Source organism: Dromiciops gliroides, chromosome 4 (assembly GCF_019393635.1).
Source record: "Dromiciops gliroides isolate mDroGli1 chromosome 4, mDroGli1.pri, whole genome shotgun sequence".
Taxonomy (NCBI): Eukaryota; Metazoa; Chordata; class Mammalia; order Microbiotheria; family Microbiotheriidae; genus Dromiciops; species Dromiciops gliroides.
Genome location: NC_057864.1, coordinates 464,044,005 through 464,056,476, shown reverse-complemented (window position 1 = coordinate 464,056,476; position 12,472 = coordinate 464,044,005). Strand labels below are relative to the sequence as shown.

The 12,472-nt window shown below is 44.0% G+C and overlaps 1 protein-coding gene across 1 annotated transcript in view; it reads left to right on the top strand.

Moving 5' to 3' along the window:
• The window catches only part of SLC6A4 (solute carrier family 6 member 4), a 57,486-nt gene that overhangs the window by 25,186 nt on the left and 19,828 nt on the right, over positions 1–12,472 (top strand). The window contains exons 2-11 of the mRNA XM_044004633.1: positions 564–1,012; positions 1,725–1,859; positions 2,401–2,620; positions 3,620–3,758; positions 4,076–4,210; positions 4,640–4,743; positions 6,361–6,488; positions 8,346–8,458; positions 9,442–9,573; positions 11,580–11,679. Of these exons, the coding sequence (XP_043860568.1) occupies positions 670–1,012; positions 1,725–1,859; positions 2,401–2,620; positions 3,620–3,758; positions 4,076–4,210; positions 4,640–4,743; positions 6,361–6,488; positions 8,346–8,458; positions 9,442–9,573; positions 11,580–11,679 (1,549 nt within the window). The 5' untranslated portion in view covers positions 564–669. The remainder of the gene's footprint in view (positions 1–563; positions 1,013–1,724; positions 1,860–2,400; positions 2,621–3,619; positions 3,759–4,075; positions 4,211–4,639; positions 4,744–6,360; positions 6,489–8,345; positions 8,459–9,441; positions 9,574–11,579; positions 11,680–12,472) is intronic.

The following is a 12,472-nucleotide window of genomic DNA, read 5'->3' as shown; positions in this document are numbered from 1 at the left end:
ATTCCAACTCGCTTGCCATTTTATCATCACATGATCCCTTGGCTTCTCTTCTCTGCCTTATCTGGAAACACCCCTTCCATCAAATTCATCGCATCAATTGAAACAACTGTCTGAGCTTTTCTTTCTTTCTTTTTTTTTAACTTAAACACACCTCCTCATTTATCCTCTTGGTGATTCTCATCCTCGATCAGTAAACTTCTAGAGGGTGAGATTTCTAGTCTCAGTAAGAAACTAAAAGTTCTGTCTCTCTACAGAGAGATCTTCTAAATCTCAGAGATTTATTTTGTTAGATTGGCCAAAAAACTTTTTTTAAAAAAAAAAAGAACTTTTGAAATTTTAAGGTGAAGATTTGGGATTCCACATTTGGTTGAAAGTGGCAGATTTGATTTATCCCTATATAGCAGGTCTGGGTAGTTCCCACACTTGGCTTGGTCGGCTTCCCATTGAGCATATGACTTGTCACTTCCACAAACTGGTGTTTATTTCACCTCTACATTGTCCCCTCTCCCCAAAGACATCCTGTACCTAATCTTTTCCCTTTCCTCTGTATGTTCTTGAAACAGGAGTCTAGTCACTATAAAGGTGTGAGGACATCCGAGAACTGGAGAAGTAGAGTTCTAATTCCAATTGGCTGCAAATGGACATGAGCACCATTTGCTAAACATCAGGATGGAGACCACCCCACTGAATTCTAAGAAAGAGGAGTCAGCCTGCAAGGATGGAGAAGACTGCCAAGAAAATGGCATTCTTCAGAAGGGACTCACTGGTCCGGGGGACAAGGCAGAGGCAGGACAAATCTCAAATGGGTACTCGGCTGTTCAGAGTACAGGCACGGATGGAGACACCCCAAACTCCATACCAGCAGACAACATGGCTGTAGGCACTGAAGGTCACCAAGGGGAACGAGAGACCTGGACCAAAAAGATGGACTTCCTCCTCTCGGTCATTGGCTATGCCGTGGACCTTGGCAACGTGTGGCGCTTCCCGTATATATGCTACCAAAATGGAGGAGGTCTGTACTGGGAGGGGTAATGTGTAGAGTTATGTGCACGAGGCTGCTGATGAAGCTATGTCTTTCCTGTATTAGGATTTATTTGTTGGGATTATCTAACATGTCTTAAGATGTGGGTGAGGGTCCAGGGAGGGTATGGTATACATTTATATCACATGTAATATATTATGAAACGCTTCCTCATAACTACCCTGTAAGGTAGGCAATACAAGGGGTCACTGTTTCCACTTTACAGATAGAGAAACTGAGACTCAAAGAGATGAAGGTTATTCAACAATACATACCTAGCAATGGATAGTTCTAGAACTTGAACTCAGGACCCTTTTACCTATACCACATTGTTGTTTTAACTAGGAATTAAAACTCAAACTTTGCTACCTATTTGTTAATCCAGCTAAAGGGCAGATTACAATGGAAACCAGGGAATACAGCAGAATGTTAAACACTGTGGGGCTATGGAAAGGTGGTGATAGCGTGTTGGAAATTCACAGATATATGAACTTGGAATTTTAGAACTGGAAGTCACCTTAGAGGTTATCTGATCGAACCCATTCATTTCAGACCTGGGTTCAAATCCTGGCTATGCCATTAACTAGATGCCTGCAATCCAATATGTATCCATGACATCCCAATTCCTAAAGTGCAAATATCACTGCTATTGTCCAGTGAAGGGGCAAAGTCAAGAGATGACATTCCTTCTCCTTGGTTGCAGGGGCCTTCCTTATCCCCTACACCATCATGGCCATTTTTGGTGGGATTCCTCTGTTCTATATGGAGCTAGCTCTGGGCCAATATCACCGAAATGGCTGCATTTCAATATGGAAGAAAATTTGCCCCATTTTCAAAGGTAAGTAGATCACTGCTGCTTGTCTTGGGTAGCAGATGGAGATTTTGTTTTTCCCTAAGTGGGAATGGTAATGGAGATTGCTGGAATCTCATCCACGTGAATTATGAGGATGGACAAATTTTAGGTTCTTCGTGTCTTGGGACCCTTTGTTTTTTCTTCTGTAACCCCTGTGTCTAGGACAGTGGCTTGCCAACAATTGGCACTAAGTAAATGTTTGTTGGATCGAATCGATATTTGCATGACCTCTGAAGGTTTACTAAGTGCTTTTTTCTACTCACTCACTTCCTCCACTCAAGTTACCCCTCTATACTTACTCTCCATGGGAGATGCTCGTCCATAGCTTTCTGGAAATCACCGGAGTAGTTGTTAACCAGTGCCCAGAAGGCCTCCCTCTTGGTCTTTTAATACTTCCAAGGAGCCAGGAGCCCCTCAGGCCATTCTTGACCTTTATGACTTGGTGGCCCCATCTCCTTTGCTGGCCCTGGGCGGCCTTGCTCTTTAGGCATCAACTTTCCAGTGACCCCTCTCTCTGACCACCCAGGGATTGGCTTCGCCATCTGCATCATTGCCTTTTACATTGCCTCCTACTATAACACCATCATGGCCTGGGCTTTCTACTACCTCATCTCTTCCTTCACGGATCAACTACCTTGGACCAGCTGCAAGAACCCCTGGAACACAGACAATTGTACCAACTACTTTTCGGAAGACAACATCACCTGGACCTCCCACTCCATATCACCCGCTGAAGAGTTTTATACGTAAGTGCATGTAAGTGATCTTTGTTGGGGGCCGGCCACCCTCCTGAGCCTTGAGTTCTTAGGAGGCAGGTAGGGGCTCTCAGCCTCTCCTCCATTTAGCTCTCCCTCTACTATAGAGACAAGAGCATGGGGGCAGTAGGATTGGCCTGAGGCAAGACTGTGGAATAGAGTTCACCTCCCTTCAATGTCCCCTCCCTCTATGTGCCCGAAAAATCCCTGTTGTCCTAACCAAATTTGTCCTCCCTCTCTGTTGCAAACCTTTCTTCCTCCATCAAAACTCCCATTTCCTTAGTGTTCTTCTTTTCACTGTCTGAAAAAAAAATGTGATAAACTAATTCATACAAAGGAGATGGTCGTTTTGAGTTTAAAGGGTCATTCCTACCATAGGGGAGGTAGTACGTTAACCCAAAGGAATTATACTTTAAGAGTAGAATTTCAGGGGCAAGAGATTTCTAGGGTGGCAATGGCCTTTCTCAGTGCTCCTTAAGTCACAGCACATCAGTGACTGGATATTACACCTTTCTTTGAAGTTGGCCCTGGGGTATAGCTACCAGGTGCTGAGAAGGAAAGAGAGCAACCAGGAAGGTCACCTGTCAGTTTTAGTCTTTTTCCAAGTGATGGTTAATTGAGTCTGCTATTCCATCCTGAGAAACATAGGCAAAGCCAACCTGTGTTCCTCTGGAAGCCTGAAGACCAATCAAACCTTGAGTCTCTAAGTGCACCATGACATGGTGGATGCTCATCTTTTTTTTCCTCTTGGAATAATCTCAGAACTGCATACATACACACGTACTCATTGTTCAGTCATTTTTAGTTGTGCCTGAGTCTTTGTGAGCCCATTTGAGGTTTTCTTGGCAAAGATATTGGAGTGGTTTGCCATTTCCCTCTCCATATATACGATATATGTTATACATATATAAAATTATATATACATATATATGTCACAGAATTAAATGATTTCCTCCTATTCCTCTAATGGGTCTTTCTGTCTTGTTTCAGGCGCCATGTCTTACAGGTTCACCGGTCTCAAGGACTAGATGACTTGGGGAGCATTAGCTGGCAACTGGCCCTCTGCATAATGCTGATCTTCACAGTTGTCTACTTTAGCATCTGGAAAGGGGTCAAAACATCTGGAAAGGTGAGGAGGACAGCAGCACTCTTTTGTTTCATGATCTATTTCTTGCCAAAGACATAATGCACCAGAGATCCCTCAAACCCCAAGCCCAGTGATCTTGCTACCCAAGGGCAGCTGGAGCCAGAGTATTCCACAGTGTTCAGACTACACACAGCAAATCTAAAATCAAGAAATTATCTCAAGCTCAGTAACCATCACTTCTGTTTTCCTACTGATGTTACTAAGCAGAAGGGATAGAATTCCTACCTACAGAAGTCTTTAAAGACCAGGATAGCTGAGGTGTCATCCTTCCTTCTCTTTAACTCTCTTTTCCCTTGCAGGTGGTATGGGTGACGGCTACATTCCCTTATATTGTCCTATCCATCCTGCTTGTAAGGGGAGCCACACTTCCAGGAGCCTGGAGGGGTGTCCTTTTCTATCTGAAACCTAATTGGCAGAAGCTCTTGGAAACTGGGGTAAGACAATGAGAACAGCAAAGAGGGAGGAGAGGAGAGGGGGAGAACTTTATTTGCCAGTCTGTCATATCATTGATGGAAGTTCTACTTCCTCTGAATAAACCTATAATAGGCCAGGGTTGTGAATACTAGGGAGCCTGGAATTTGGAGGGGGGATAGGAGGGGACAATCTGTAGTGATGTTTGAAGCTCCAGAAAAGGTGAGCTTGGAAGCTGTCGTTGAGGTGACTGATCTTGACATATACCTGGATGGCAGGAACAATGTCAGGCAGCCTTTATTGGATACATCAGTGGTGCTCCCTTGTGGAGCCTCCTTAGGTAATTTTCCATTGGTCTCATTGGATTTGATCTTTGTGAAGATGTACATCAGTACTGGCCTCCTTGTCCTGGTTTCCTGTCTCACCCATTCTTCCCTTTGGCTATATTTCAGGTCTGGGTAGATGCTGCAGCTCAGATTTTCTTCTCGCTGGGTCCTGGCTTTGGTGTCTTACTAGCCTTTGCTAGTTATAACAAATTCAATAACAATTGTTACCAGTGAGTATCTTGGAATGTTGGGTGTTTCACCACTGTAAAAGCATTGTCTCATTGTGGGGGGGGGCATGAAATTAATGAAGAATTCTAGAAAGGACTTATGACCTCAGAATAGAGGGGGCCTGGGCAATGTCAACAGTACCTCTACAGGGTACAGCTAGAATTCCTGTCTCCCTCCCTGCCTTATTGTTCTTACCTTATAATGTAGCCATCTACATTGGTCGAGGGGAGTTTCCTCACTTGAGAGCTGCCTATCCCAAAATCCCAGTTCAGTCCCTAATTCTCATGTTTCTTCTCCTTCTGTCCCTGGCTGGCTGAGCTATCAATCAGAATCAGGCCAGCCAACATGATAGAACCACCAACGGAAACCCTTGTGGGGTAGCTTCTCACCAATGTGTGCCTCAGCCAGCTGGCGACCTATATGGAAAGGGGCAGGGAACATCTCATCTACTGCATTTTTATGTGAATCTATCACTGTGGGGGAATTGCAACAGGACAAATTTGCACAGATGGCCCTACAGGAGTTCCTACATTCAGATTGGTCATACCCATTTACTGTGTTCACAACCAGTTGACTTTAGAGAGATTAAAGGCATTATATATAAGAGGTAGCCTTACCATAATCAAAACCTTTTTTTTTTCTTCAAAGAGCCATAAACATCAATGTATGCTCCGCCATCATCACTGCCACACTCCATGTGGCAAGCCCCAGTCTGGTACATTGTTTAAGTATTATTCCCCTTTATTCCGGCCATCACAGGTCCTTAGCAGCAGCTGGTTTCTAGGATAACGTGCTGGCCACACCAGTCAAGTGTTAGCTATTTGGCAACCCCAACACACGGTCCATGCATGCTGATGGTCATCTCGGGCCTTGGGCTCTCTAGGTGCCAAAGACCATATATGCAGGAGGTCTGCTATGTTAGGTCCTCTCCTGCTGGCCACAAGATTTCAGATTCCACCCCCTCAATAGCTATATGGAAAAGTTTCTGATGCTTTATTTTGTCTGTTAATAGGAACTATCACTGGTTTCCTCAAAAACCTGAGTCACTGTCTTCTCCTCCACGCATGGTGGTGGTTAGTCTGCAAGCCAAACCCAAACAAGGCAGCCCGGGTTGGGGGATAGGAGAATGGAGGTCAGGGAATACAAGAGTTGTGATGGTACTTTTATTAAATTTAGAAAACTCAATTTTCTCACTCTTGCCAAAGGAGACTTGAGCAAGCCTATCTAGGCTAAGTATGAGGGTAAGAAGGGGCTCTGGGTGAGAAGTTAACTTTCTCCCTATGTCACTTCACAAGTTGCTTCCCTTCCATAGTCCTCAGTTTCCTCACCTGTAAAATGGGTGGGCTGGACTGGTATGTTGGTCTTAGGTCCTCTCTGGCTAGGAATCTGTGATTCTATGAATGACACAGACACACATCCCATAGGAAGAAGTATAATATAGTACAAAGAGTATTTGGACTTGAAGTCAGAAGACTTGGTTTCTTACCCCACTCAGCTGTGTGACCTTGGGCAAGTCACTCTCTCTGGGCCTCTGTGAAATGAAGGGCTTGGCCTAAATTGTCTCTAAGGTCCCTTCCTGCCCTGAATCCCATGGTCAGCTAGCTGTTCTGGTTTTTCAGAGATGCCCTGGTGACTAGCATCGTAAACTGCATGACGAGCTTCATGTCTGGATTTGTCATCTTCACCGTGCTTGGTTACATGGCAGAGATGAGGAATGAAGAGGTGTCCGAAGTGGCTAAAGATACAGGTAGGAGCCTAGATTCTGTTTCCTCTCCTTAGCCCTTACTTGGGTCAACTTTGTTAAGGGGAGGTGAAAATGGCTGGGGAGGGAGAGGAAGTCTAGCAGGCTCTTTTACTACTTTTAAAAGGTTTTTTTAAAAGCATATACATATTGTTATAAAATATGTAACATTATATCTAGTATAATATATATTATATGATATATATTATGTGTTTCAAATGATTTTTCTTTTTAAGCTTTTGAAGATTCTAGAAAAAAACCTCCTTTAGAAATGTCACCCACTCTCATGTGTTCTTGACATAGGACCTAAAGACCTGGGTTCAAATGTCCCTCCCTGTGTGACTTTGGAGAAGTAATTTCCTCTCTGGGCCTCCATGTGCTCACTTGTAATCTATGGGGGTTAAAATAATGGCCTCTGAGTTTCCTTACACTTCTCCATCCAGAGATACTATGATTCTGGATTTTTTTTTTTTAATGAGGCAATTGGGGCTAAGTGACTTGCCCAGGGTCACACAGCTAGTAAGTGTTAACTGTCTGAGGTTGGATTTGAACTCAGGTACTCCTGACTCCAGGGCCAGTGCTCTATCTACTGCACCACCTAGCTGCCCCTGATTCTGGATTTTTAAAGAAAAAACCAGCTTGATCTCACCACCTGAGTGTCCCAGCACTTAAAACATTCCAAATTCATTTCATCACCCTCCCTGTGAAGCCAGCTCTCCTCCATTTCCTTCTTTTTGTCAGTGGTGACACCATTCTTCTGGTCACCCAAGCTTGAAACCCCCAGTTACCTTTTTCTCCTCCATGGGACATCATTCTCCATTCTTCCTCCTCTTCCCCTCCATCCAACCAAATTCTGTTGATTCTTTCTTCAAAAGGACTCTTCAACCCTTCCCTTTTCTTCTGTTCTCACAACATTTCATCAACTCTAGAACTCTGTTATCTTATGTGGAGGCTAGTACAAGAGCCTCCTAACTGGGCTCACTGCCTCCAGGGACTATGTCTTAAGCATTTTTTTGGTCTTCTTAGCTTCTGGCTAAGCTCTGCACCCCAGTGTGTGTGTGTGTGAGTCAACAAACATTTATGAAGAACCTACTATGTGTTAGGCACTGTGATAAGAGCTGAGGCTACCAAGAAAGACAAAGGATGACCCTTAGTCTCAAGAAATTTAGTCTCACGGGGGAGACTAAATGCAAATAATTATGGACATAACTGCACATGTATAAGGAGGGGAGAGAGGGATAGAATTAGGAACTCAAACTTTAGATAAAAATGTTTATTATCAAAAAACCCCAAGTGACTATGTACAAACAAGCTATAGGTGGAACCAAGTGGAGATAATTAAGAGGGGGGAAGCACTAGAATTAAGGGGGATCAGAAAAAGACTTCCTGTAGAAGGTGGGGTTTTAGCTGGGACTTGACAGAGGCTGGGAAAGCCAGGCATTAGTTATGTGAACTAGACTTTTCTGCTCCTGGATCTTCCTGCTGAATCCCGTTCATTCCTTACCTGCCTGCATATCTGGGGCCAAATGACACACTGTGGGAGAAAACTCTGAGCTACTTGGAGCAGTTGTCCAGAACGGAGCTCCTAGGCCCCAGGCTGGAAGGGATTCAGGTGTGAGCCTCTGGTCTGACCCTCTCATTTTACAGATGAGGCAATGAAGGACGAGGCAAAAAAAAGACTTAATTTGAACCCAGTTCCTGAGACTCCAAGGCTCTCCCATTATGCTGTTTTGCCTTCTCAATCTTCCCTGATTTTTTTTTTTAAGTTCCAAATTTCTTCCTTCAATATTAGTCAGAGGCCTAACTGTGTCCATGGCTGAGAAGGCCTGATGGTGTCTCCTTTTCTCTACCTGCTTGCCTCAGGGCCCAGCCTCCTTTTCATCACATATGCAGAAGCCATCGCCAACATGCCGGCCGCCACCTTCTTTGCTATCATTTTCTTCTTAATGATAATCACTCTGGGCTTAGACAGCACGGTAAGTAGACTGTTGTGGGGGAAGGAGCCCTGGTGGGGAGGCAGGAGGGAAGACATTTATTTAGAGACCCTTCACAATAAAACCTTTGAGAGCTTATTAATGGATGGGAGACTCCCAGTTGTTCTTTATTTGTCCTTTCCTAGTCTTATTCTAGGGATGGATTCTTTTCTTGGTTTAATTTTAAATCTTTTATATTGCCTACCCTTTTCCAACCTATCCCCCTCCTGAAGAGCCATTCTTTTTATAACAAAACCTTATAAAAGGAATTTTTTAAAAGTTCGGCAAACCCAACAGATTCGATGTCTCCATATCCATGCTCATGCCTCCTCCTTTGCAAAGAAAATACTTTGTGTATATACACATGTATGTACACTCGTGTATATAATACAGCCCATACCATATACATATAACATGTATAATGCATAATGTAGTTATATGTGTGTTGAGTAGTGTGTGTGTGTATATATTGTATATATATACACACACACATACATATATATATGGTATGTAATTTCTCTTCTTTGGAGCTGAGCTTGGTCAGATGATGGATTCTTTTTTTTTTTTTTTTTTTTTAGTGAGGCAACTGGGGTTAAGTGACTTGCCCAGGGTCACACAGCTAGTAAGTGTCAAGTGTCTGAGGCCAGATTTGAACTCAGGTCCTCCTGACTCCAGGGCCGGTGTTCTATCCACTGCGCCACCTAGCTGCTCCAAGATGATGGATTCTTAATCATGGAGTGGAAGCTTCTTCCAAAGGTTTATTCCCAGGGGAACCAGTTACCTTGAACTGATCAGCCAAGCTCTGACTTTCCCTGGGCTGATGCTAACAGCAATTATAGCTGGTCTCCCATGACCCCAGGGCCCTAACTGTTGTCCCCGTATTAGGAGAGATCAGGCATCAAGGGGTCAGAGTGGGGACCCTGATGACTTCCCTGGCCATTGAACCCTTGGGGATCAGGACTCATCCCTCCGCTTGTACTTCTCAGTTCGCAGGACTCGAGGGCGTGATCACCGCGGTACTGGATGAATTCCCACACGTCTGGGCCAAACGCCGGGAGTGGTTTGTGCTTGGTGTGGTCATTGTCTGCTTTTTTGGATCTCTGTCCACCCTGACTTTTGTGAGTATTGACTGCCCTTGACTCGAACCCTTTCCTGGGCAGTAAGCCCAGATCAGACTCTCACAATCCAAGCCCCCAAGGAAAGCCAAGTATTAAGGATCCCTTAAAGAGGAGCCATTCTTTTTTTTTTTTTGGATGGGGCAATGAGGGTTAAGTGACTTGCCCAGGGTCACACAGCTAGTAAGTGTCAAGTATCTGAGGCCGGATTTGAACTCAGGGCCTCCTGAATCCAGGGCCGGTGCTCTATCCACTGCGCCACCTAGCTGCCCCCAAGAACAGCCATTCTCAACATTTGTGTGTTGGCACCTAGATGGGTGACTCTGTCTTGACTGCTAGCAAGGCTCTAAGAGGTTGATTCACTCCAACCTTTTCCTTCCTCATTTTCCTCCGACTGACACAACCCTTTCACCTTAGCACTTAAGAGGGCTGGTGGCCTTTAAAAAGCTTCCAATCGATTTCCTACTTTACCATATCAATTATCTTGGAAAATGTTTTCCCAATGCACAGATTATCTGGAGGGCAGGAGGCTCTAGTCTGTGACAGAGCTCTAGTAATGAGGAGGGAAGACAACCTCTCACACTGGGAGGCAGCGTGGAGCCACGTAACCTCTCTGAGCCTCATTTTCCTCCTCTGTAAAATGAGGGATTTGGACTTAAAGCCCTTGAAGGCCTGTTCCAGGACTTAACATGTGTCCATGTGACGGCACCTACACACGTAGAGGAGCCAGGAGGCAGATACTGTGGCAATCACTGGATCCTGGATCTAGACTTGGAAGGCACCTTGGAGGCCAATTAGTCTAAGTCCCACATTTATGAAATGAGGAAAATGAGGCTGAGATGGGGGGGGGGTCACTTGCCCAGAGTCACAATGGGATTTGAATTCAGGTCCTTTTACTACAAATCTTGTGCTTTGCATGAATTGAAAGGTGCCCACCAAAGTCATCAATCTTTCTCTTTTTTTCCATCCCAATTCCTGTTTGCAAATCCAAATCTTCAAGTTATAAAAAGTACTTGTGGGGGCAGCTAGGTGGCGCAGTGGATAAAGCACTGGCCTTCAATTCAGGAGGACCTGAGTTCAAATCCAGCCTCAGACACTTGACACTAGCTGTGTGACTTTGGGCAAGTCACTTAACCCTCATTGCCCCTACAAAAAAAAAAAAAAAGCAAAAAACCCAAAAAGTACTTGCCACAGTATCATTGAGGAGTACAGAGGGAAGGGGTCATTTGATCCTCACAACTACCCTGGGAGGGAGGTACCCAGGACAGTCACAAAGGAGAAGAACATGGGTCCCTCTGGTCTCAGTCCTTACAGGATAAGCATCTCCAAGGCTAAGTATGTTGTGGTGCTCAAAAAATCCTTGCAGAAGAAGTCAACGGCAGCTAGTTGTTGCAAAGTGGATTCCTCAGGGTGAGGAAGTCAAGGGGAGGAGGGTGATGTATGGAATAAAGTCCAGGTCAAAAAGGAAATGGGCTGCTATGGGAAGGACAGTAAGGTGTAACTAGAGAGAGGGCTGAACTTAGAGTTGGAAAGAATTGTGTTCAGATCCCGCCTCTGATGCTTTCTAGCTGTGTGACTATGGGAGAGTCACTCACCCTCTCCTGGACTTTTTCCCTCATCTATAAAGTGGGGATAAATAGCTGTATCGCCTACTCCCTAGGGTAGTTGTGAGGTTTGCATTCTATAATCAATCAACAAACATCTATTCAAAACCTACCATATGTCTGGCATGGTGCTAGGGATTGGAAATACACAAAATAAAAATACTCAGAATGAAATAAACCTTAAAGTAATCTATAAACGCTGGTGGTTGTTCTGATGGCGATGGTGGTGGTGGTGGTGTTGTTGTGGAAACCTCTGGATACTAAAATTAATGACTCAATTGAAAAGTCAGAATTTATCCAGGGAAAGAAACATTCATAAATCCTTCAATGGTTGAGTGTGGGGAATGGTGAGGGGTATCCATAATGGTCCCCAATGACCAGATCTCGATCCTCTTTTGTTGCCAGGGAGGGGCCTATGTGGTGAAGTTGTTGGAGGAATATGCCACTGGACCAGCAGTCCTCACAGTGGTGTTTTTAGAAGCAATTGCTGTGTCTTGGTTCTATGGTAAGATATTCTTTTTGGTTTTGTTTGTTTTTTTTTCGAGGCAGTGAGGGTTAAGTGACTTGCCCAAGGTCACATAGTAAGTGTCAAGTGTCTGAAGCTGGATTTGAACTCAGGTCCTTCTGAATCCAGGGCCGGTGCTCTATCCACTGCACCACTTAGCTGCCCCTGTAAGATATTCTTTTGACCTGTTATGTGTCCCAATGAGTAGAATGGGGAGGGCTCTGCTGTCACAAAAAGAGCCGCAGATGTGATCCAGAAAGGGTGACCTCCTTCTGATGCACCTAGAGAAGTTATCTTTTTTTTTTTAATGTATGAGGTATTTTATTTTTTCCGTTACATGTAAAGATAGTTCTCAACTTTTGTTTATACAAGCTTTACAATTTCAGATTTTTCTCCCTCCCTCCCCTCCCTCCCCCCCTCCCCTAGACAGCAGGTAATTTGATATAGGTTATATCTATATATCTCTATACATATAGATATAGATATAGATATACACACATATATATATATATACACATAATAACATTAATCCTATTTCTGCATTAATCCTGTTACAAGAGAAAGAATCAGAGCAGTGATGCAAAACCTCAAAATAGAAAAAAAAAACAACAGCACCCAAAACAAAAGAAATAATATGGTTCAATCAGCATCTATACTCCACAGTTCTTTCTTTCTTTTTTTTTCTTGGATTTGGAGATCCTCTTCCATCATGAGTTCCCTGGAACTCTTCTGTACCATTGCATTGGTGAGAAGAATATAGTCCATCACAGTAGGTCAACACTCAATGTTGATG